The sequence below is a fragment of the Ochotona curzoniae genome, unplaced genomic scaffold (genome assembly GCF_017591425.1).
Source record: "Ochotona curzoniae isolate NIBS_2020 unplaced genomic scaffold, NIBS_Ocur_1.0 contig_2404, whole genome shotgun sequence".
In the NCBI taxonomy this organism is placed as follows: domain Eukaryota; kingdom Metazoa; phylum Chordata; class Mammalia; order Lagomorpha; family Ochotonidae; genus Ochotona; species Ochotona curzoniae.
The window spans coordinates 9,773,600-9,797,846 of NW_024465451.1; the positions used below are offsets into that span (position 1 = coordinate 9,773,600).

Below are 24,247 nucleotides of genomic sequence, written 5' to 3' on the forward strand. Positions count from 1 at the left end.
GAAAGGAACAGGAAGCTCCTGAGGAAGAAACAGAATATGCCAGGAGTCCCAGTGAAGTGATGTCAACAAGTCTGAGGGTGGGGTCCCCGGAGGGGTCAGGGCGGGGAGGCATGAGAATTCCAAACAGGTTTGTGGAGCCTATGGCTCCCCTGCACCTGGGGGTGACTCTCACCCCTTAAGTTCATCTCATACCGTCAGAGGACACCACACTGTGTTGCCTGTGAGTTCTCAAGACATGGACAAGTAGAAATGCTTAGAAGTGAATATGAAAAAAAAAATTTTCTTAAGAAAAAATGATAGAAAATAACTGAGAGAGAAGGCTGGGTGTTTGAACCATGGTGATTTAAGATCTTCTAACTCCCTTTACGCCAGTTCCTCCCTCCCTAAGCAAACTGGTGCTAATTTTGCTCACATGCTCACTGCTCTATAGGGAAGCTATTATGTTTCTCAGAGCAAATTAGAAAATTGGGCTCTTGTGACTTAATCACCACCTGGGTGAAATGAGAGAATCAAGTTCTTAAACTTGCAAATCAAGCCTTGCAGCTTAATCTGCTCCTTTCAGGATCCACAACATGAGTCTATCCTCTGATCATATTATTGTCATTCATAGGACAATCATGGAAATAATGGTTCCTATAGGTAGGACATCTCTGCTTCTACAACAAGGAATGCTAGACTTATCCTCTGAAATTGAACCTTGCAGAAGTAGTGCCATTTATCGAGTACTTACTGTTTAAGTATTGTGTCTGGCTCTGTTCTGGGCACTTTGGGTACATTCCCCTAGACCTCATAACATCCCTGTCAGGGAAAAGCTACTACGAGGCCCATCTCCAGAGGAGAAACCTAAGGCTCAAGAAACTAAGTGTCTAAAGGCACACAACCAATAAGCAGTTGGGGCGGGGATCCAAACCTGACAGAATTCTGTAAGTCTTAACGTGTATTAAAATGAAAAAAGAGGACCACCACAATAATTCAGTGGCTAAATTCTCACCTTGCATGTGCCAGAATCCCATATGGGTGCCAGTTTGTCTCCTGGCAGCTCCACTTCCCATCCAGCTCCCTGCTTGTAGTCTGGGAAAGAACTGGGGATGGCTGAAGGCCTTAGGACTTTGCACCTATGTGGGAAACCAGGAAGAAGCTTCTGGCCCCAGCTTCAGGTCTGCTCAGCTCTAGCCGTTGCAGCCACCTGAAGAGTGAAGAAGTGGATGGAAGCTCTTTCCTTCTGTCTCTCTTTCTCTCTATAAATCTGCCTTTCCAATAAAAATAAGTTTAAAAAATAAAATGAAATTTAAAAATCTTTTTTTAAAAGATTTATTTTATTTTTTATTGGAAAGGCGGATATACAGAGAGCAGAGACAGAGAGGAAGATCTTCTGTCCGATGATTCACTCCCCAAGTGAGCGCAAAGGCCAATGCTATGCCGATCCAAAGCCAGGATCCAGGAACTTCTTCCGGGTCTCCCACGCAGGTGCAGGGTCCCAAAGCTTTGGGCCGTCCTTGACTGCTTTCCTGGGCCACAGGCAGGGAGCTGGATGGGAAGCAGGGCCGCCGGGAATAGAACCGGCGCCCATATGGGATCCTGGGCATGCAAGGCGAGGACCTTAACCACTGCGCCACCGTGCCGGGCCCAAAATTAAAAAATCTTAACATGGTCATAGTAAGTGCCTCCAATATTTTAAAAATCTTAATAGATGACTCTCCAAACATTAACTATCATGAGTCATCACTTGTAAATGTCTGACTGATAGTGTATTGAGAAATACCCAGGTTCAACAAAAGGGAACTGGGAGTAGCCATGACACTGGGACATGATCCAAGAAAATGGCAAGGAGGGGCCAGTGCTGCGGTACAGCAAGTTAAGCTGCCGTCTGCAGTGCCAGCTTCCCATACAGGTGTTAGTTTGAGTCCCATATGTTCCAGTTCTGATCCAGCTCTCTGTCAATGCACCGGAAAAGTAGCCTCTGACACTGCTTTGGAAGACTCAGAAGGAGCTCCTGGCTCCTGACTTCAGCCTGGGCCCAACCATACTTTGAGGCCTTTTGGTGAGTGATCTAGTGGACGGAAATTTTTGCTCTCACTCTCTGCAATTTTACCTTTCAAATAAATAAGTAAGTGAGTAAATACAATGAAAAAAAAAAGTTTCTATTAAATGAACTGCATTGTAATTGCTTCTGGGAAAAAAGGGACAATAAAATCCAGAACTTGTTTTTTCCATGATGTATGTTCTGCCTTTCCAATAAAAGTAAATAAATCCTTTATAAAAAATTATAGTTTGGAATACTATATAATCCTCAATTTGCTTTTTATCATGCTTCGTGACTTTTTAAAAATTTGATTTATTTTATTGGAAAGGCAGATCAGATTCACAGATACAAGGAAAATAAAAAGATCTGCCATCCGCTGGCTCATTTCCCAAGCAGCTGCAATGGCCAGAGCTGAGCCAGTCTGAGGCCAGGAGCCAGGAGCATTCTCCAGGTCTCCTACACAGTGTAAGGTCCCAAGGCTTTGGCCTGTCTTCCACTGCTTTCCCAGGCCATAAGTGGGGAACTGGATGGGAAGTGGAGCAGCAGGGGCAGGAACCGCATCCATAAGGGATCCTGGTGTTTGCATGTGCGTGTTTAGCCATTGAGTCATTGTGCTGGGTTTCATGCTCTTTTTTTTTTTTTAATTATTATTACTATTTTTTTAATTTTTTAAGATTTATTTTATTTTTATTGGAAAGTCAGATTTACAAAGAGAAAAAGAGACCTAGAGAAAGATCTTCCATCCACTGGTTCACTCCATCAAGTGCCACAACAACCAGAGTTGAGCCAATCTGTGGCCAGGAGTCAGGAGCCAAGAGCTTTTTTGGGGTCTCCCGCATGGGTGTGGGGTCCCAAGGCACTGGGCCATCTTTCATTGCTTTCCCAGGCCACAAGCATGGAGCTGGAAGGAAAGTAGAGCTCAAACCACTAGGCTACCCGCGCCAGGTCCCATGCTCTGTATTTTCAAAGTCCATTATTTCCCAAATTTTCAATTTCGAGAATAATTAAAGGCGTAACAGTGGTTCAAAAAATAATTATTAAGTGGTATGTTTGCTTGTTTAAGTAGTTATAGGTGTTAGGAGTACTATATGTAGACTTATGGGACACAAAGGGTTAACATATTGTATACCATCACTCTGCTTTTTTTTTTCATGGAAGAGTGCGCTATTATCCATATGCTACTTCGTTTCCTCAGTGCTCACAATATCCAGGGCTGGGCCAGGCCAAAGCCAAGAATCTAGAACTCCATCCAGGTCTCATGTGGGTGGCAAGGGCCCACACACTTGAATCATCATTTGCTGCCTTAGGATGCATTAGCAGAAAGTTGGATTAAAGTGGGCAGCCAGGACCGCCACGAGAGGCACTCTTAAATGCCAGCATCCCAAAGTGTGGCTTCCTCCTATGCATCACAATGCCGGGCCCAAACTGTGTGCTTATTATGTTGATATATACAGTTTAAATTCATTAATTTATTTGCTATACGTGTCAATATGTGAATATGCCATAATTCGCTTATTTATCTCATACTGTTTTCTAGGTCCTTTCCAACATGTTATCATAACATGTAGTATTACAATGAATCTTAATAAGATAACAATTATGGAGTTGGGAGATGCAGAATTGGATTCCAGGCGCTACTGCTTACTAATTATCACTTTGGGCAAGTGACTTAACTTCTCTGTGTCCTAGTTGCCTAAGCGGTAGAATGTAGGTAACTTTTCATGACAAATTGTTAGGACTAAATGAGTAAATACAGAACTTTGGAGAGTGCCTAGTACATTAAATTTCAGTGAATAGCAACTCTTATTACTCTTACTATTAGGAACTAACATGTCACAAGATATAGCAAACATCAGTTTTATTATTAAGTGTGACAAATTTTTCTCCTCCATGACACAGCCCTGTCAGCAGTGTGCAAGGTACTATCTTCCTAAATCATAATATAAAGTACTAACAAAAGATTTCTGACCATCTGTAAGTTTCAAAATCACATCACAGGGCCAGTGCAAAGGGTCAGTGACTAAATCCTCACCTTGCATATGCCAGGATCCCATATGGACGCCGGTTCTAATCCCGGCAGCTCCACTTCCCATCCAGCTCCCTGCTTGTGGCCTGGGAAAGCAGTTGAGGACGGCCCAAAGCCTTGGGATCCTGCACCCATGTGGGAGACCTGGAGGAAGTTCCTGGCTTTGCATTGGCTCAGCTCCAGCCATTGTGGCCACTTGGGGACTGAACCATCAGATGGAAATCTTTCTGTCTCTTCCCCTCTCTGTAAAGGTAGATAAAAGGTAGATACCTTTCCAATAAAAATTTAAAAATTAATCTTTAAAAAATTACATCTCGGGCCCGGCGCGGTGGCGCAAGTGGTTAAGGTCCTCACCTTGGACACCCGGGATCCCATATGGGCGCTGGTTCTATCCCAGCAGCCCTGCTTCCCTTCCAGCTCCCTGCCTGTGGCCCGGGAAAGCAGTCGAGGACGGCCCAAAGCTTTGGGACCCTGCACCCGCGTGGGAGACCTGGAAGAGGCTCCTGGCTTCAGATCGGCATAGCATCGGCCGTTGCGCCCACTTGGGGAGTGAATCATCGGATGGAAGATCTTCCTCTCTGTCTCTGTTCTCTGTATATCCGCCTTTCTAATAAAAAAATAATAAAAATAAATCTTAAAAAAAAATTACATCTCATTGCTCTAATTTTACATTCATAGTTACAGCGAAATTTAAAAATTGTTCCTGGGATATTTCCCTTTTTTGTAAATTGCCTCTTTATATACTTTATCCCTTTTTATTTTTTAATAAAGATTTATTTATTTTTATTTTTATTTGGAAAGTCAGATATACAGAGAGGAGGAGAGACAGAGAGAAAGATCCTCCATCTGATGGTTCACTCTCTAAGTAGCCGCAATGGCTGGAGCTGAGCCAATCCGAAGCCAGGAGCCAGGAGCCAGGAGCCAGGAGCCTCTTCTGGGCCTCTCAGGCAGGTGCAGGGTTCCAAGGCTTTGGGCCATTCTTGACTGCTTTCCCAGGCCACAAGGAGGGAGGCAGATGGGAAACAGGGCTGTTTGGGATTAGAACTAGTGACCATTATGGTATCCTGGTGCGTTCAAGGCTAGGCCCTTAACCACTATGCATATTGCCCCCTTTTCTTTTAGATTTCCTTTTTTTTCTATTTAGAATTATTTATTGGAAAGGCAGATTTATAGAGGAAAGGAGAGAGAGAATGATTTTCTATCTGCTGGTGCACTCTTTAAGTGGCTGCTGTGGCCAGAACTGAGCTGATGCAAGGCCAGGAGCCTGAAGCCTCTTCCAGGTCTCCCACACAGGTGCAGCTTCCCAAGGTTTTCTTCTACGTTTCGTCATGCCACAAGCAGGGAGGTGGATAGGAAGTAGAACGGATGGGGCACGAACTGGTGCTCATATTGCATTCTGGCGCTGGAAGGGGGAAGATTAGCTAGCTGAGCCATTATGCCTGGCCCTAGATTTCCTTTTCCCTGTGAATCGTTCCAGTTATTAATCCAAATAATGGTTCCATGTATGGTAACAAGCATCCAATGTCTGGCTTGTCTTTGTGCATCACCTTTTAAACTTCTGCTACCACAGAAGTAACATACTTTATATAAGAGGCCACACTGTTGGTGGTTGCACCTGGGAAAACAGAGCAAGATGCAGCAAGTGCTTGGGCCCCTGCATCCACCTGGGAGACTCGAAACAGCTCCAGGCTCCAGTGCCCCGTGAACTAGTGAGTGGGACATCTCTGTCTCTCCCTCTTTTTGTAACTCTGTCTCCCGCAGAAATAAAATTTGAAAACCACGCTATTTGAGAGAGAAAGAGATCTTCTATCTAGTGGTTCACTTCCCAAAATGCCCACAACAACAGGCAGGGCTAATCAATGTCAGCTCAGGAACCTGCATCTGCATTTAGGTCTCCCAAATGGGAGGAAGGGATCCAAGTACTTCAGAGATCACCTGCTCCCCCCCGCCACACCCCAAGTGGTCCTAAAACCCAGAGCTGGGCAGACCGGAAGCCAGGAGCGTCTTCCAGGTCTTCCACGCAGGTGAAGTGGAGCAGCCGGGATACGAACCGGAGCCCATACAGGATCCCAGAATGTGCAAGGTGAGGAGTTAGCCACCAGGCCATAGCGCCGGGCCCTGTGCTTTGAGCTTTTACCTCAGAAATTCTATTTTTTTCCCCTTGAAGCTATTTTCTATTTATGTTTTGAGTCTTTAATGAACCTGGGTTTTATATTTGGATGTGGTTTGAGGTAGAAATTGGTTTTTCTCCCCTTTGTGGAAAGAAAAAAAAGGCGCCATTTATTTCAGAGTTCATCCTATCCCCAATACTGGTAATGCTGTTTCTGTCACAAACCGAGTCTCCTTGCAGTTAGTCTTCTATCTCATAACGTTCATTTGTTTTTTTCTCTTTTACCAGGGATGTTGTGGTCTGGGTTCCTCCCAGGGTTACCTTCATTCCTCAGCTCGAAGCTCCAATGTCATTTCCCTCATAGCAGCCACACTGTTGGCAGACGCTCCTGGCTCCGCGTAGCGGGAGGTGGACAGGAGCCTGGAGCCAGCCGTTGCTAGGCTGTTGCTAGGGTGCAGGTTGCAGAGGCCTTGTGGAGGAGGAGCCTTCGGCACTCTCGTGACGCAATCGAGCAGGCGCCGGCGTCGCCAGGGAGTACGTCACCGTGCGCGGGCGATCGGGGGCGGGGCAGAACAAAGTCACGTGGCTCGGTTGCCTACGCGCTGCTGGGCCGTGGGAAGATGGCGGACGGAAAGGGAGACGGCGCCGCAGCTGCCGGGGCCGGGGTTGAGGCTCCGGCGGTAGCGGCAGCGGCCGCCGGAGCCGGAGTCGAGACTGAGTCAATGGCTCGGGGTAATCGCCCCACATCTCCGGTGCCAGGAGCCCCGGGTCTACGACCCTGCCTCTGGCAGCTGGAAACGGAGCTGAGGGAGCAGGAGGTGTCCGAGGGTTCATCTTTGAACTACTGCCGGAGCTTCTGCCAGGTAAGGGGCTGACTCGCTGGCTGAGGACGGCGGGGCGGGGACGCCAGGGACGAGGCCCCGGGTCCGTTGCAGCAGAAGGGCCGGGACTGAAAGGCACCACCTCCACGTCTTGCCGCGCCCCCGAGGTGGGAAGGCCCAGTTGGGAAGCTCGGTCGCTGACCCCCCTCCGTCCCTGCCCGATTTCGGCCAGCGCCGGGGCGGGTTGTGCTGGCTTCTACCGGCAGTCCCGAGGGCCCCCCAAAAGGGCCGGGCCCTGTTAGCGTTGCCCGTGTCCCGGCCGGGCGGGTTGGAGCGCCACTGCCCCCTGAGGGATGATGGCTCGGTCTTGCACTGAGAGCCTTTTTGGAGTGGAGTGCGGATGTCTTGTTCTGGAGAATCCGTGGAGGTGTGTTGGGGACAGAGCCTTAATTTTTGGAGTCACCATCTTCCGCCCCTCCATCACCCCCCAAAAAAAGAAGGTTTGACAGTTGACATTGAAATGCATCTAGGGCTCTGTGATTACAGTTTGAGGAGCTGATCGGTGGCAGGGTTTTGCACTCCCCCCACCCCCCGTTTTTTTCTTTCTTTTTTTACGTTTAAGCCGTTTGTTCGCCTGTTCAGTTCCTTCGAGGATTGTGCTACCAGGAATGAGGCTGGTGAGTCTTACACTGGCGATTAGGAGCATTGAGGAGAGAGATTGGTGCGTTTGGCAGTCGTGTGGTCATTTATGTGCCAGAACGGGCCCTAACCTCTGATTACGTATTTATGGGTGTATTTGAGATTCTTCTCAGTGTTTTAAACTCTTGCGGTGTAAACAGTTGCCATTATTATTTCTACTTTGGTCGTTTGCTCTATCATGTTTGTGCCTCTCACTTCCCGCACTTTAGGGAATGCCGAATAATGGAGTGTGTTGTTACTTGGGGGATTCTTGATAAGTAGTGAGTGTGCTGAATAAACTGTGGCATTCCAAAGTTAATTTGGGGCGTGTTGATTGCCCCATTGACCCAGAGCAAAATCAGAAGCTTCCTTGCCTTCCCTCCCGCCCCCTTTTGCTGAGCTGCAAGCATCTCCTTTCTGAACGGAGTCTTGTCCTGGTCATCTTTTCCGTACTCGAGTTTTTGTGTGTGTCCGACTTGGAGCATTTATCCGCACTATTAAGATGTGATTTTTTTTTCTGCTTATTACTTTTCTTGACCCCAAGGGTTGATGCCAGAAACTTAGGGAGGAAAGTAGGTAAGACACACAGCCCGTGGCCTTGTGAGCTTGCGGTCTTTTGGTGTAGTTTGGGGTGGAAAAGGAGACACTGTAGAAAGTGGTGAGGAGAGCCCTCGGGGGACATCTTAATGGAAAAAGCAGTTAACTAGTTAAATGGAATTTCGAACCGATTAATTGTAAAGAGAGTCACCTGGAGAGGCGGAGCAGGATAGGGTGGGTCGTCGGGCTGAAAGGATGGGAAGTGGACTCCTGTGGAAACCTGGGGGAGTGGCACTCTAGGCCACAGCTGGAGACGATGGACGGGGTGGAGGGTGGGAGAAAGGGAAGCTGACTGGAAGGGCAGAGGAGCTGGGCCAGCTGGTGAGGCTTCTGAGTTTGAGTTGTCTTTCTAGAAGGATAACAGGAGTGAATGTAGCCGGTCATGAATATGTATTGCTATGTATTGCCCAGTTTGTCAAATGCTTGAAGTTCCGATTGTAACATTAAAACACGCCACTAAAAATACAGTCTTGGTAATACCTCCAGATGTGAGGGCCTTGGGGAGTTTTAAAAATAAAGCACTTGTGTAATTTGTATTGTTTATCAAGTTAAGATTTTTTTTCCCCTTAGAATTTTCTAGAAAACATTTTTGGACTAGTAAATGAAGTAGGAATAGGTGTTCTGTAACATTATGTTGTAGAGATTCTGGCACATCAGATTGGGAGTCAGTTGGATCCTGATCGAGACTCTGCATCTTAGCTTATAACTTTGGAAAATTTATCTTGCTGTTTGACCTTTTTCAGTAGAATAGAAAGTTCATGTGCAAAAATTTGTCATAATAATTTTGTCACATTTTCCCGGTAATTCAGATAACAAGCTTTATCCTTGATCTCCAAATACAGGTAAACAAAAAATTTGAAGTTTTTATGAAGAACCAGGAAAGTTTTTACTATCAAGTAATTTGGTTTAATAACTATTGGTTCCACATGTGAACAACAGTGAGCTATATTCACCCACTTAAGAAAATTCTGATTTGTATGACCAAGTGTTGAAGATAGGAACCAAGTGAAGATAGAATTCCTGTCCTTTAAGGGAGGTGTGCGATAAGAGAAGTACCATGTTTTGCTTTCTCCTCAGCCTGTGCTAATCGATGTTAATGAGCACAGGTGTTTTTGTTCTGTTTTCCAATTAGCTGCTTGGCTCAGAAAGTTGTCTTGGAGACTTCAGTTGTACTTGGTTGATGCCTTCTACATGGCGCTGGGAGCATGTTCTTAAATATCTCTATCTTGGGAATTATAGTAAATCAAGAAATAAGCTGACACATGAGTTGATAGAGAAGTTTGCCTTACTTGATTTTCTTAAATTTGTGAAGATGTTAAAATGAAACTCCAGAAGTAATTGTTACTAAGAAAATGATATTTACACTGTGTTCAGTGAATATTTATATTCAGTCTCTATGAGATGTGCTTTCTTTTTTCTCTTTCCCTCATTTCCTTTTCTGAAAACATTGCCTGTCACACTGTATGAATAAGATTAACTTGGAAAAGCAGTCTTTGTTTTGCTGAAAAATTGATGATATCTTACTAATTTTTACTGTCTTTTGAGAATTAAGACTCCAACACTTTTACAACTGGTAGTGCTATTTGGAATATAAACTTGAAAGCTTTACTAATAAAATTTAAGTTATTAAATGAATGCTTATGCCTTGAGAATATTAAGCAAAGTAATCTTATGAATAAACCATGTGTATATGAGACATCATTAAGTTCTAGAGTGACAGTAACTGTAGATTTTTTTTTTAACATTTATTTGAAAGGCAGAGAGAGATGTTCTCCTGCTGCTTCACTCTTCTAATGACTGCAGTGCCCAGAGCCGGCCGAAGCCAAGAGCCTGGCACTCCATTCTGGTCCTCAGTGTCGAGGCAGGGGCCAGGCACTTGAACCATCTGTGTTTTCCCGGGGACATTAACAGAGCTGGATTGGACGCAGAGCACTCATAGGATGCTGACAGCGTAACCTGCTGAGCTGCAATGCTATTTCCAGTTTTATAGATTAAAAGATGTATGAGAGGCAGTGGGGTGTGAGGTGGAGAACTCCCCTTCCCGATGCACTGATTTACCTTTCAAATCCCTGGTGAGGCTGAAGCCAGTAACTGGGAACTCAGTTCAAGTCCTCTGGGTGACTGAATGCAGTCACTTAAGCCATCACGGCTGCATTCCAGGGTCCCCAAGAGCAGGAAGCTAGTCAGGAGCCTGAGCTAAGACACCCACCCAGGGACTCTGGTATGGGATATGGGCATCTTTTTTTTTAATATTTTTATTTTGAATTTTGAATTATGCGGTACATTTTTGTATAGGCTGGGATTCCCCCCCCTCAAACTCCCATCCCCCATCAGATTTTTCCCATTTTGTTACAATAGTGTAGTCCTTCATAAGAAATCATAATTCGATCAGTATCTTTGGGATGTGGGCATCTTAACTGGTGTTTTTGTTTGTTTTCTACTTTAAATTTTTTTTTAGTTTTTTAACATTTATTTATTATGTTTATTGGAAAGGCAGATTGACAGAGAGAAAAATCTTCCATCTGCTGGTTCACTCCCTAAATGGTTGCAATGGCTGGAGCTAAGCTGATCCAAAGCAAAGAGCCAGGAGCTTCTTCCAATCTCCTATGTAGATGCAGGATCCTAAGGCTTTGGGCCATCCTCTATAGTCCTCACAAGCCATAAGCAGGCAGATGGATAAGAAGGGGCCCGGCACGAAAGCGTAGCTGTTAAAAAGTACTCACCTTGAACACCCGGGATCCCATATGGGTGCCGGTTCTAGTACTGGCAACCCGGCTTCCCATCCAGCTCCCTGCCTGTGGCCTGGGATAGCAGTCGAGGATGGACCAAAGTTTTGGGATCCTGCACCCGTGTGAGAGACCTGGAGGAAAGTTCCTGGCTTCGGATTGGCTCAGCTCCAGCCGCTGCGGCCACTTGAGCCGAGTGAATCATCAGATGGAAGATCTTCCTCTCTGTCTCTCCTCTCTGTATATCTGCCTTTCCAATAAAAATAAATCAATCTAAAAAAAAAAAAAAGAAGTAAAGCAGTCAGGACACAACCAGAGCCCATAAGGGATCACAGAGCTTGCAGGCAGAGGATTAGCCAACTGAGTCATTGCACTAGCCCTTTAATTGATGTTTTGATGGTTAGGCTAAACACCTGTCCCACATTTTGTAAAGTTAGGTTGAGCATGTATTTAAGCTTATTCCTAGGTTGATGATTGAGTGCAGAGGGCTCTGAGTCAGATGGGCTATATACTACACTTTGCCTGCAGAGGGCATGTTCTAAGGCAACTGCAACTGGTAGATGCCTGAAACCTCATGTAATACTAAACCCTACATATGCATTTTTTTGCATATACACATGCTTATGATAATGTGAAAGACCAATAAAAGAACAGTTTATAGCCGTAAAGTGTAATAGATTTTGTGACTCTGGTCTCTTTCAAAAGTATTTTGTGTTGATGTGAGATGATACAGTTCCTTCATGATGAAATGAAGTGAATGATACAAGTCTTGTGTTTTAGCTTAAGGCTACTTATAAAGCATTTCTAAAAGGTAAGCAGCTGTGATATTCCTATGTCTTGATATAACCAAGATCACTACTGGCTAATGGTGGATAGACTATACAGTTTGGGTAACATGGTCAAAGGAATGGTCTTTGTCCCAGGAGGGAGAGTGGTGAGACAAATAGGGATTTCATTATGCTGTTTAGAAGGGCACACAATTTGAAACTTATGAATTGTTTATTTGTGGAATTTTCCATTCAGTATTTTTAGTCCATGATTAACTAAAATTACTAATATGCAGGGACTACTGTACTGGCTTCACTTTAATTAATGGACTTTAGGCATGTTGGTTTCCATAATCCTTAATTTTCTCATTTACCAACCAGTGGAATAATAATACTTACATACTGTGTATCAAATAGTAATACTGTATGAATACATGTTATGAGGAATGAATGCAATAATATCTATTTAAAGAAGTGTGTCTAGAATTAGGTGCCTTATCCAGATTTCTTACCTTGGATTAAAAAAGCTTTACAATCTTGACCTCAGCTTGTTTTTCTTTCAGTTACACTGCCTTGATCCTACTCTTAACTTGGATTCAGTACTTCTTTATTTGGAGTCATGACCAAAGTGTAGGATCAGTTATTTCTGTGGCTAGTATCCTATCATTTGAGTCTCCAAGTACAATTTTTTAAATTTTATTTTAAATTTTTTTATTTGGTTCTGCACGACTTAAGGCACATATTAAGTTTTCAATAAATATTCACTGATACATTTCCAGAAGAATAAAGTTCGTTTAACAAGGTCTCAGGTCATCAAGCATATCTTTTCATTGTACTGCTCAGTTGTTTTCTTTTGCTTCCTACATGGTAGATTTTTTTTTCTTTAGAGCTCAGTGCAAGTGAGCGTTCATGTTATCTCCCTGAAGCTTTCTGTCATTTCAGCAGATAGGTTTGCTCTTAGATGTTTTTGGACACTTTATGAAGACCTGTGATATTGACAGTTGCTTTTCTTGTTGTTGCTATCTTAGTTCAGGCTTTCTCTTGGACCTGTTTCTTACTGTTCTTTACATTCTAATTGAACTTATCTACAGTTCATTTTTGTAGTAGTAAGTTGAATAATATAGTCTTGTTAGTCACTTTTTCCCCAGGGACAAGATAAAGTTTGGTTCATTAGTCTGGCTTACAAGGCCTTTAGATCTGCATTTCCAGCTCCCACCTTAAACTTTTTTTCTTCTTTCTAAGAGAGACATCTTTCCAATGATTCACTCCGTAAATGGCTGAAGTAGCTGGAGCTAAGCTAGTCTGAAATGTTGAGCCACGAGTTTCTGGGTCCACCATGAGTGTGCAGGTCTGAGGAGTTGGGCTGTCCTCCACTGCCTTTCCAAGTTCTTTAGCAGGTTGCTAGTTTGGAGTGGAGCAGCCGGGATTGGAACTGGTGTCCATGTGAGATACTGGCACTGCAAGGGGGAGCTTTACTCCTATGCCATGGTGCTGACCCCAAACCTGTTTTTTTTCATTCTACCATCTCCATTTCTCTGCTTGCTAACCTGAAGGCCTCCCTCCCCTTCTTCCTGTTTGACTTTCAAGACTTTACACACTTACAGGATATTTCAGGAGCTTTTCTTATTTTAAGCAGACAGATTTAGGTCTTTGACCAGAATATTTTATCAACATCATGTATCTAAAACATGTGTATAAATATTTTTTTTAGCATTTATTTATTTTTATTGGAAAGGCAGATACAGAGAGGAAGTTCTTCCGTCCGATGATTCACTCCCCAAGTGAGTACAACGGCTGGAGCTGAGCCAATCTGAAGCCAGGAGCCAGGGCCTCTTCGGGTCCTCCACGAGGGTGCAGGGTCCCAAGGCTTTCCCAGGCCAGAGGCAGGGAACTGGATGGGAAGTGGAGCTGCTGGGATTAGAGCCAGGAACATGTATAAATATTTCTTTGTCTGTAGCTGTGACTAATAATTCGATGGAAGCAGAGAACTTGTTCGTTCTTAATTGTATACTTTATCTAGGGGTTAATACACTGCTTGGTACTCAGATTAATTTGTTGAATGAACTATATTGTAGGAATTGCATGATATACTCAAACACTTCAAAAGGAACATCTAATGTAAAATCTAGCATGTATGAACAGTTCTATCAAAAAATCACTATGATGGCATAAATGTTTTTATTTTTTAAATGAACAAAATGTAACTTAAGCCTACATTTATATAATAATCTATTTAGCAACATGTGTTCACTGGGTAACGTTGATGGACAGAGCATGAGAGTATTATGCTGTTGGAGAAGAGTTAGCCACCAGTCACACAACAGTTTGAAGATGTTGCAATGGGGAAGATCTCAACTCCTTGAAATTGGTGTCCATGACAACTAATATTTTTTAAAGATTTATTTTATTTATTTATTTGTAGAGCGAAGTGAGAGAGAGATCTTCCGTCTGCTGGTTCATCCCCAAATGGCCACAATAGCCAGATGTCTAGAGCTGAGCTGATCTGAATCCAGAAATTATGGCTGCTTCTGGGTGTCCCACATGGGTGCAGAAGCCCAAGGGCTTGGACCATCCATTGCTACTTTCCTATGTTAGAAGTAGGAACGGGATTGAAAGTTGAACAGCTGGGCCTTTATGGGATGTGGGCCCTGCAGGTGGAGGATTAGCATGTCAAGCCACTGTGCTGATCCTCCTCTGATAATTCTTGAGCTTTTCTTGTAACATCTTGATTGAAATTCTAGTGCATTAGTTTCCTGTGGAGGATGTCTAAATAGAAGCTGCTTGACAAGTAATTATCATAGTAAAAACTAGCATTGTGTGGTAATTAGAGCCAAAGCATTATAAATGTAACCTGTGAAATGTTATACTTGTGACTCCTAAATGGTTTCTCTTTCTTTCTATAGGTCATGGTATTCTGAAAAGTATTTTTTTTTTTTTTAAAGATTTATTTTTATTATTTTTTTTTTTATTGGAAAGGCGGATATACAGAGAGGAGAGACAGAGAGGAAGATCTTCCGTCCGATGATTCACTCCCCAAGTGAGCCGCAACGGGCCGATACTATGCCGATCCGAAGCCAGGAGCCTCTTCCGGGTCTCCCACGCGGGTGCAGGTTCCCAAAGCTTTGGGCCGTCCTCTGCTGCTTTCCCAGGCCACAGGCAGGGAGCTGGAAGGGAAGCGGGGCTGCCGGGATTAGAACCGGCGCCCATATGGGATCCCGGGCGTGCAAGGCGAGGACTTAACCACTTGCGCCACCGTGCCGGGCCCCTGAAAAGTATTAATAAAAAATTTTACATAGAGGATCTGGCGCCATGGCTAAAGTACTCACCTTGAGTGCTCCAGGATCCCATATACGCGCCGGTTCTAATCCCGGCAGCCCCACCTCCCATCCAGCTCCCTGCTTGTGGCTTGGGAAAGCAGTCTAGGACGTCCCAAAACCTTGGGACCCTACACCCACGCGGGAGACCTGGAAGAATAATCCAGTTAAAAACTAGGAGATCAAAGCAGACATATCTCAAAGGAAGATTTACAAATGGCCAGCAGATCTGTAAAGAAAGTGCAACATCACTGACCATTAAGGGAATGCAAATCAAAGCTGAATGTCTTCAAGGATGAGGAGAGAAAGGACAGTGCTGGCAGGAATGTAAATCAGCACAGCCACAGTGGAACAGATAAGATCCCAAATACCAATAACCCCACTCCTAGATATAACTAAGGGAAATACACCTGCCTGTAGAGGAGACCTCTGCACTCTGATGTTTACTGTAGCACAATTCACTGTACCCACAAAGCAGAAACAACCTAGGGATCCATCCACCAATGAATGGGTGAAAAAAACATGGTATATGCACACGGTGGCATATCACTCAGGGGAAAATATTGTGATTTGCAGCAACATAGATATTATTACTAAGTGAAGCAAAATCAGCCAAGTATAGAAACTACGTAGAGTCACTAAGTATGTGGAGTCTCAAAAATTGGTGACATCATAGAGGTTAAAGTATAATGATGATTACTGGAGACTGGTGGAGAGAGATGGGGAGAGACTGGCTGGCACTAAGCCATAGTTAGAAGTTCTGGGGTTTGGGCCTGCCATGGTAGCCTAGTGACTAAAGTCCTCACCTTGCATGTGATCCCATTTGGGTACCAGGTTGTATCCCAGTCGTTCCATTTCCCATCCAGCCCCCTACTGCTTGTGGCCTGGGAAGGCAGTCAAGGACAGCCCAAAACCTTGGGACCCTGCACTCACGTGGGAGACCTGAAGGAGGTTCCTGGCTCCTGGCTCCGGATCGGCACAGCACCGGCCCGTTGTGCTCACTTGGGGAGTGAATCATTGGAGGGAAGTTCTTCTCTATCTCTCCTCCTCTCTGTATATCTGACTTTGTAATAAAAAATAAAATAAATCTTTAAAAAAAAAACCTGAAAGATAGAATTTGATACTGTGACTATAAAGAAGTGATCAATGCTTGAAAAGAATGCATAAATTTATCCTATTGCTAAAATAATTCAATAAAAGCATTTTTCATAGTTTTTTTTTTTTACTTGAAAGTAGGAGCTACAGAGAGTGCGAAAGAGAGAAAGAGATACTGAGATTCCACCAGCTCGTTCATTCAGCAAATTGCTGCAGCAGCCAGAACTGAGCCAGTCTGAAAGCAGGGAGTCAGTAGCTTCTTCCAGATACAGGTGCAGAGTTCCAAGGCTTTGGCCCATTCTCTGCTGCTTTTCCAGCCCACAAACAGGGAGGTGGCTTGGAAGTGGCCAGGACTAGAACCAGTGCCCAAAGGAGATACCAGTACTGCAGGTAGAGGATTAGCTGCTAAGCCACTGAGCCAGCTCTAAATAAAAGTATTAAAAAAAAAAAACCAATGGTCTGTCCATGGATGTTGACCAGAACTCTGAAACTCCAACCTAGGCAGCCCTCTAACTTCAAAGTTATGTGTATGTTCCTCCTTTGCATAACACAATTAAACAGGAGGTTGGTGTAAACATGGTATTTTATCCACATTTACTATTAGGATCTTGTGGGATAACTTATTCTAGAGTGGTCATTTTCATTTACCAAGTCCTTTAAAGACTAAAATCAAGATTTCACTAAAAGGAAAAAAGCTAAATACAGAGAATGAGCATAATAACTAACGTAAGTAGATGATTTCACTTCACATTAGCAGAGTGGTTTCCACTGGGATGGGCATTTACCCTAGAGAAGTAAATGAGAACCCATCAGGATACAAGATTATAACTGAATAGTTATATTTAAATGAGTTTTTAAAAATCTCATTCTTATTATCTATTTCTGTGTTCACCTTTTTTACTTTATTACATGATAGCTGAATGGAATAAACAAAATGGCTCGAGCATCATTCCAATTAAGAATATACAAACACATGCTTAGAAATGAGGAAATAATTTTCAGTAGATATTTTTAATGGATTTACCAATTTATGCAGCAAAATCAAAGCTTAAAGCATTAAGCAACAATTTTAATTCTCAAATAGCAAACTACTTTAGCCCACGGTCATATATCCCTTCTATGGCAGTGTATGCAGTCACGATATAAGAACAAGTTACTAGAAAGAAGTAAAGTTTTTCTAATATTCCATAGCTTAAATATCCCCAGAATTCAGTAGCATATATTTAAAAAAAGATCAGTCAAAAAACAATTATACTGACAAATTTCTCAGAATCATTCACTAAACTGTATCCTATGTCTAATCAGGTTAAGCTGCAGCTCTAATTATAATTCTTTAGAATATGTTCTGCTCCTTGAGAACATCAGAGTGACATGAAATCAATAGAATCTCAAGATTAAGTTGTCATACTTGATGATTAGACAAAAGTCTAGTTGTAATGACTTAACCATTTTCAAAGTCACAGGGTGAGGAAGACAGAGTGTGCTGCCTTTTATACAATGACTATTCAATATTCCCAGGACCTCCCCACCTCCAAGGCTCCTGAGGGGGGAGACCATCCCATTCTCCACCACTCTCCTAGTCTGACAGCAGGGACAGTGACTCTTCTCCCCCAAGACCCCTGAAAACAGACACATCAAACCCTCTCCATCCCTTACCAGAATCGCACATGGAGTCCCCATCTCCTCACTTCTGTAATGAATGTTTAAAAAAAAAATCAGTGACTTCGTTATGAAATAAATATTTAAAAACCAAAAAATTTTAAAATGTCCAATACACATGAAAGTCTCGTGTTAATAAAACAGAATGACAATTTTTAAATCTATCATATTGACAAATACTAAAAAAAAAAATTAAAGACTGTCAGTGTTAGTTGGAACGTAAGCCAGCAAGGACTAGCCAAAACAGACTGGACATATGGGACGCTGCAACAGTGCAAGCCGTGTTTGCCCCACTGTACTATACAAAGGCATATAAATCTTTTAAATTCTTATTCTATAAAATTCTTAGAATGAGCATGTATTTAAAGTTTGGAATCACAAAAAATTTAAAATTCACTTCTTTTTTTAGTTTCATTACTTGTTTTCAAATAATGAAACTAAAGAAAACAAGTAATGCCCACATTCCTTACCAAAGTGTATGTGCTTGTGTCTTGGCTCTGCTTCCAATTCCAGCTTCCTTCTAATGCACAGCCTGAGAGGTACAATGTGATGGCTCAGGTGGATGGTCCCTGTCTAAGAGATCCAGACAGAGATTCCAGCTTTCCCCTAGCCCACCCCTTATTGGCATCTGGAAAGTGAGTCAGTGAGTAGGTGGGAGATCTCTGTCTCTGCCTTTCCAATAAAATAAAATAAATTTTAAAATGTGCTATTTTATATGACTACATGTGATACACAATTCCTATCCACTTAATTAAGCCAGTAATAAGTCTACATTAGTAAGACATGTTAGTTAATGTGATTATTCAGGCTGTATTTCAAATAAAAACACAAATTAAATGCGAGCACCAAAAACTACAAGGTACCACTGAGAATTAAATAAGGCACTAAAAAATTAGCAAAACTATACTTAACACAAAAGTGGGGAGAAATATAAAACCTCAGAACCAATTCTGAACAGATATTTATGAAATACAATTCATTCTCAACTTCCCAAAAATTGCATTTTATACACAAGTTATAATATTTTTTTCCTAAAGATTTATTTATTTTTATTGGAAAGTTAGATTTTACAGAGAGAAGCAGAGACAAAAATCTTCCACTGTTGGTTCGTTTCTCAAGTAGCCACAGTGGCCGGTGCTGTGCCAATCTGAAGCCAGGAGTCAGGAGCTTCTTCCAGGTCTCCCACACATATGCCAGGTCCCAAGGCTTTGGGCTGTCCTTGACTGCTTTCCCAGGCCACAAGCAGGGAGCTGGATGGGAAGTGGAGCAGCCAGGAAATAAGCCAGCGCTCATATGGGATCCCGGCACATGCAAGGCAACTAGGTTACAGTGTTGGAGCCAAACTCATAATCTTATTAACATACAGAAAGTTGGAGGGTAAATTTTCTCATAAAAAGCTCAATTATGTTTTAAATTGAAGCTAAATAATCAAAATGAATTGGTAGGAAGGCAAGTCATACTCTTGGTTAAGCTGTAATGGAGTGTAAGGTCTACATTCCAGTTAGTCCGCTTTTCCAATCTAGCTTCCTCTGATGCACATGGGAAAGTAAGAAGCTCAGGTACTCAGACTCCTGCTACCCACAGGGAAATTCAGATAGAATTTCTGGCCCTGGACTTCAGCCTGGTTTAGTCTCAGCTATTGCAGGCATTTGGGCGACCGGCCAGCAGATGGAAGGTAGGGGGTGGGTGGGTGGGGGGGCTGGGGGTGTGTACCAGACTCAGTCTTTCAAACACATAAATCTTAAAAAGAAAAAACCTCAGTGCTTGTGCAGAAAACCATTGTGGTTTGCTTCAGTGGGAAATAAGTATGCGATTTTTGAGCTCACACAGGCTTTGTATCAAAGTATAATATTTTGAAGTTGGGCCAAGTTCAACAAATGCTGCTGCATATACCTTATGTCTCTCCAGGAGATTCACAATACATCTTAATACATAAACACATTTAGAAAAAAGTTTTGAAAATGTTTACTTCAAAACTCACAAAACTAATTTTTATAAGATTAAAAAAAATTTTTATTGGAAAGTCAGATATACAGAGAGGAGGAGAGATAGAGAAGATCTTCCATCCACTGATTCACTCCCCAAGTGGCTAGAGCTGCACTGATCCAAAGCCAGAAGTCTCTTCTGGGTCTCCGAAACGGGTACAGGGTCCCAAAGCTTTGGGATTATCCTCGTCTCTTCCCAGGCCACAAGCAGGGAGCTGGATGGGAAACAGGGCTGCCAGCACACAAACAGCCACCCATATGGGACTCTGGCACATGCAAGGGGACGACATTAGCCACTAGGCTACCACGCCAGGGCCAAAACGCTTATTTTAAGAAATACTTACTAATGTGTGTGTACATATCATGTTGAATGAAACAGGATTCAGTAAACTCTGAGACAGGAAGAGTCTGAGGTCTAAAAATCTTGCAACGCAATGACTTACCAACTGTGTGATCCTGAGCAAGCAACTTAATGAAATCAACACCACTAACTTCAAACCTGTAGGTTAGAGAGCCTTTATAATGGTCTGTATATTGGCACTGTGCCACAGTGAATTTTATTATGCACATTTGCCATTTATGTTGCGCTTTTAACAAAATAACTTATGGTTTACATGAAACTATATTAGTTTTTGCTTGTATGAAAAATAAAAATCAGGGGCAGGACTTTGATACAGAAGTTGCTGCTCAGGGAACTCACATATTGCAATGCCTGGTTCAAGTCTGGACTACTCAACCTGCAGCCCGTCTTGACGGCGATATACCCTCCTGGGAGGCAGCAGGCAATGGCTCATGCGCTCAAATACCCTGGTGGGGTACCAGAACTGAATTCTGGGCTCCTGACCTTGGCCTAGTCCAGGCTTGACTTGCAGACACTTAAGGAGTAAATGAAGAGACGGAAGCACTCTCACCATCTGTCTGTCTTTTAAAAAAAATGAAAAAACAAATAAAAATGAAGTTCTTAATATTGGGCTGAACAGAAGTGACCCGTGAAGCCTTAGTGCATCAGAGGACAAGGAAGTTATTCATGAGCTGGAACACCTGGTAACCTTGGAACACCAAGCAGCAGACTGAGTCCTGGTGCTATCTCTCCTTTGCCTCCCTCTGGCCATAAATAACAGAGGAAAGCCTCCCTAGTTCAATGCTATCTTTTCTTCTTGCAAATACCAGATCAAAGCAGATCTAGTCTCTGTGCAGAAGGTCAACACCTGCCATTATGACATGTCACAAGCATGCACTTACTGAGGAGCTGCCACCTTCCTCCATCCCCTACGCCTAAGATGGATAAATCTCTGAGTGCCATGTACTGTGGGTTGTCATTTCCCTCAAGGGTCACCTGCCATGTGGAAGGAAGCCTGGGCTTGCTCACACTAGGGAGCAGTTCGTCATTCTCTCTCTCAGCTGCCTTCATGTCGCTTTCATCCTCTACCAGCAGGCTGTTGCCCTTTTGCCAGTAGGTCCTGGCTACAAACAGTAAATCTCTTGTATATTTTCTGGTGTGTGGTGTGGTTGAAAAAGCTAACATTTAAGGTGATCAAGGTACAAAGAACAGTATTTGGGCCTTGCTGGTCAGTAGCATAAATGCAATGACAAGAAAGCATACTGAATTCGTTGTAATAACTGCTAGTTACCCTCAAAAGTCTAGGGGGGACATAGGGAAAAGAAAGTGCTAAAGGTCAGGAAATAAATACTAAGTACTCTTTAAGTGCCAGGAACTATTCTGTACTGGGGCAAACCAAGCAGATAACACTTTTATGTCATTTACATTCCAATTGGAGAGGCAAGCAGACTTGCCAAACAGAAATTAGTGATGTGATGAAACCTACAACAGTGTTAAGGAGGTGGAAAACAAAGGGAAAGTGCTGTTTTAGATAAGATAGGAAAGGCCTCTGAAATAGATGATAGGGGTCTAGAAATTAATAAAAGAAAAAACAGGTTAGTTTACCAAAGTCTATCATCTTACAATAAGTGGTGCTTTCTATGTAAAACATTTTTTAAAGATTTATTTTTGGGCCTGTCGTGATGATGGCATAGTGGTTAAAGTCTTCACATTGCACACACTGGGATTCCATATGGGCGCTGGTTCTAATCCCAGCAGCTCCACTTCCCATCCAGCTCCCTTCCTCTGGCCTGGGAAAGCAGTGGAGGACAGTCCCAAAACCTTGGGACCCTGCACCTGTGTGGGAGACCTGGAAGAGCTCCTGGCTTCAGATTGATGAGGCACCAGCCATTGTGGTCACGTGGAGAGTCAATCGTCAAATGGAAGATCTTCCTCTCTGTCTCTCCTTCTCTCTCTATATAGCTGACATTGCAATAAAAATAAATCTTTTTTTTTTTTAAGATTTATTTGTTTTTATTGGAAATCCAGATATACAGAGGATCTTCCATCCGATGATTCACTACACAAGTGACTGCAATGGCTGGAGCTTAGCCAATCTTTTTTTTTATGAAATTAGTGGATGATTTTTTTTTAAGATTTAGTTTATTTTTATTGGAAAGTCAGATATACAGAGAGGAGAGACAGAGAGGAAGATCTTCCGTCCGATGATTCACTCCCCACGTGAGCACAACGGCCCATGCTATGCCGATCCGAAGCCAGGAGCCTCTTCTGGGTCTCCCACGCAGGTGCAGGGTCCCAAAGCCTTGGGCCATCCTTGACTGCTTTCCCAGGCCACAGGCAGGGAGCTGGATGGGAAGTGGGGCTGCCGGGATTGGAACCAGCGCCCATATGGGATCCCGGGCGTGCAAGGTGAGGACCTTAACCACTTGCGCCACCGTGCCGGACCCCAATTTTGTTTTTAATTTTAGTTTTTTAAAATTTATTTACTGCTACTGAGTTTTTTTGAGTTCTTTACGTATTCTGGCCATTAAGTCCTAGAAGGATGTGTAGTTTGCAGGTATTTCCCCCAGTTGTATAGATTGTCTCTTCTGTTGATTGTTTCATATGCTCATAGAAACTTTTAAGTTTGTGAGATTTCATTTATCTATTTTTGTTTTTATTTTTATACTTTTGCCTTAACAAATCCTTTCCATTAAAATGCCCTGATGTGTTTTCTGTCTTTTTTTCCTGATAGTTTCAAAGAATTGGGTGTCATATTTAGATCTTTAATGCACTTTGAGTTGATTTTGTAAATGGTAAGAGGACTCTAGCTTGCTTTTTCTGTGTGTGGATTTCCAGTTTTCCCAGTGGCATTTATTAAGAAGACTGTCCTAATTACCTTAGATCAACTGGTTGTAGATGTATAGGTTTACTTCTAAGGTCTCTATTCCATTGCTTTGTGGATCGGTTTTTGTGCCAATACCATACTGTTTTCATTAGTATAACTTTGTAATATAATTTAAAGCAAAGTAGTTTGATGAATTCTACTTTAGTCTTTTTGCTAAAGGTCACTTTGGCCATTTGGAGGGGATTTTTTCTGGTTGCATACAAATATTAGTTTTTTCCTAGTTCTGAAAAACTGTCATGGAAATTTTGATAGTAGTTGCACTGAATCTGTAAAACCCTTTGGAGAGTATGCATATTTCAGTGATACTGGTTCTTCCATCCTAAGCGGGGAATATCGTTCCATTTCTTTGGTCATCAGTGACCTAGAGTTTTTGTTGGAGAACTCTTGCATGTTTTGGTTTACATTTATTCCCAGATGTTTTGCCTTATTATTTTTGTAGCTGGTACAAATGAGGTTGCTCTCAAGAGATGCACTATTGGTGTTTGTTTGTTTTTAAGATTTCTTTGTTTATTGGAAAGTCAGATATACAGAGAGGAGGACAGACAGAGAGGAAGCTCTTCCATCCGATGATTCACTCCCCAAGTGACCACAACCGCCGATGCTATGCCGATCTGAAACCAGGATCCAGGAACTTCCTCTGGGTCTCCTACACAGGTGCAGGGTCCCAAAGCTTTGGGCCATTCTTGACTGCTTTCCCAGGCCACAAGCAGGGAGCTGGATGGGAAGTGGAGCTGCTGGGACTAAAACTGGCGCCTATATGCGATCCTAGTGTGTTTAAGGCAAGGCCTTTAGTCGCTAGGCCACGCCACCAGGCCCACTGTTGGTATTTGATAATGCTGTTAATTTAACACTTCTTTGATGGAGTATTTGTTTTTTTAATATATGCGTATATAAAACATGTTATCTTTTTCAAAAAAAAGATTTATTTTTTTTAAAAGATTTATTTATTCTTATTACAAAGTCAAATATACAGAGAAGAGGAGAGACAGGAAGATCTCCCGTCCAATGATTGACTCCCCAAGTGAGTGCAACGGCTGGTGCTATGCCGATCCGAAGCCGGGAACCTCTTCCGGGTCTCCCACATGGGTCCCATATGGGATCCCGGGGCATTCAAGGCAAAGACTTTAGCCACTAGGCCACGCTGCTGGGCCCAAAAGATTTATTTTTAATGGAAAGTCAAATATACAGAGAATTGGGGAGAGAGAGGAAGATCTTCTGT

The 24,247-nt window shown here is 42.9% G+C and overlaps 1 protein-coding gene across 1 annotated transcript in view; it reads left to right on the top strand.

The window, feature by feature from the left end:
• The first annotated feature begins 6,754 nt into the window (after positions 1-6,754).
• Positions 6,755-24,247, top strand: part of RLF (RLF zinc finger) — a 63,457-nt gene continuing 45,964 nt past the window's right edge. Inside the window, exon 1 of the mRNA XM_040974293.1 lies at positions 6,755-7,022. Coding sequence (XP_040830227.1) covers positions 6,780-7,022 — 243 coding nt within the window. The 5' untranslated portion in view covers positions 6,755-6,779. The remainder of the gene's footprint in view (positions 7,023-24,247) is intronic.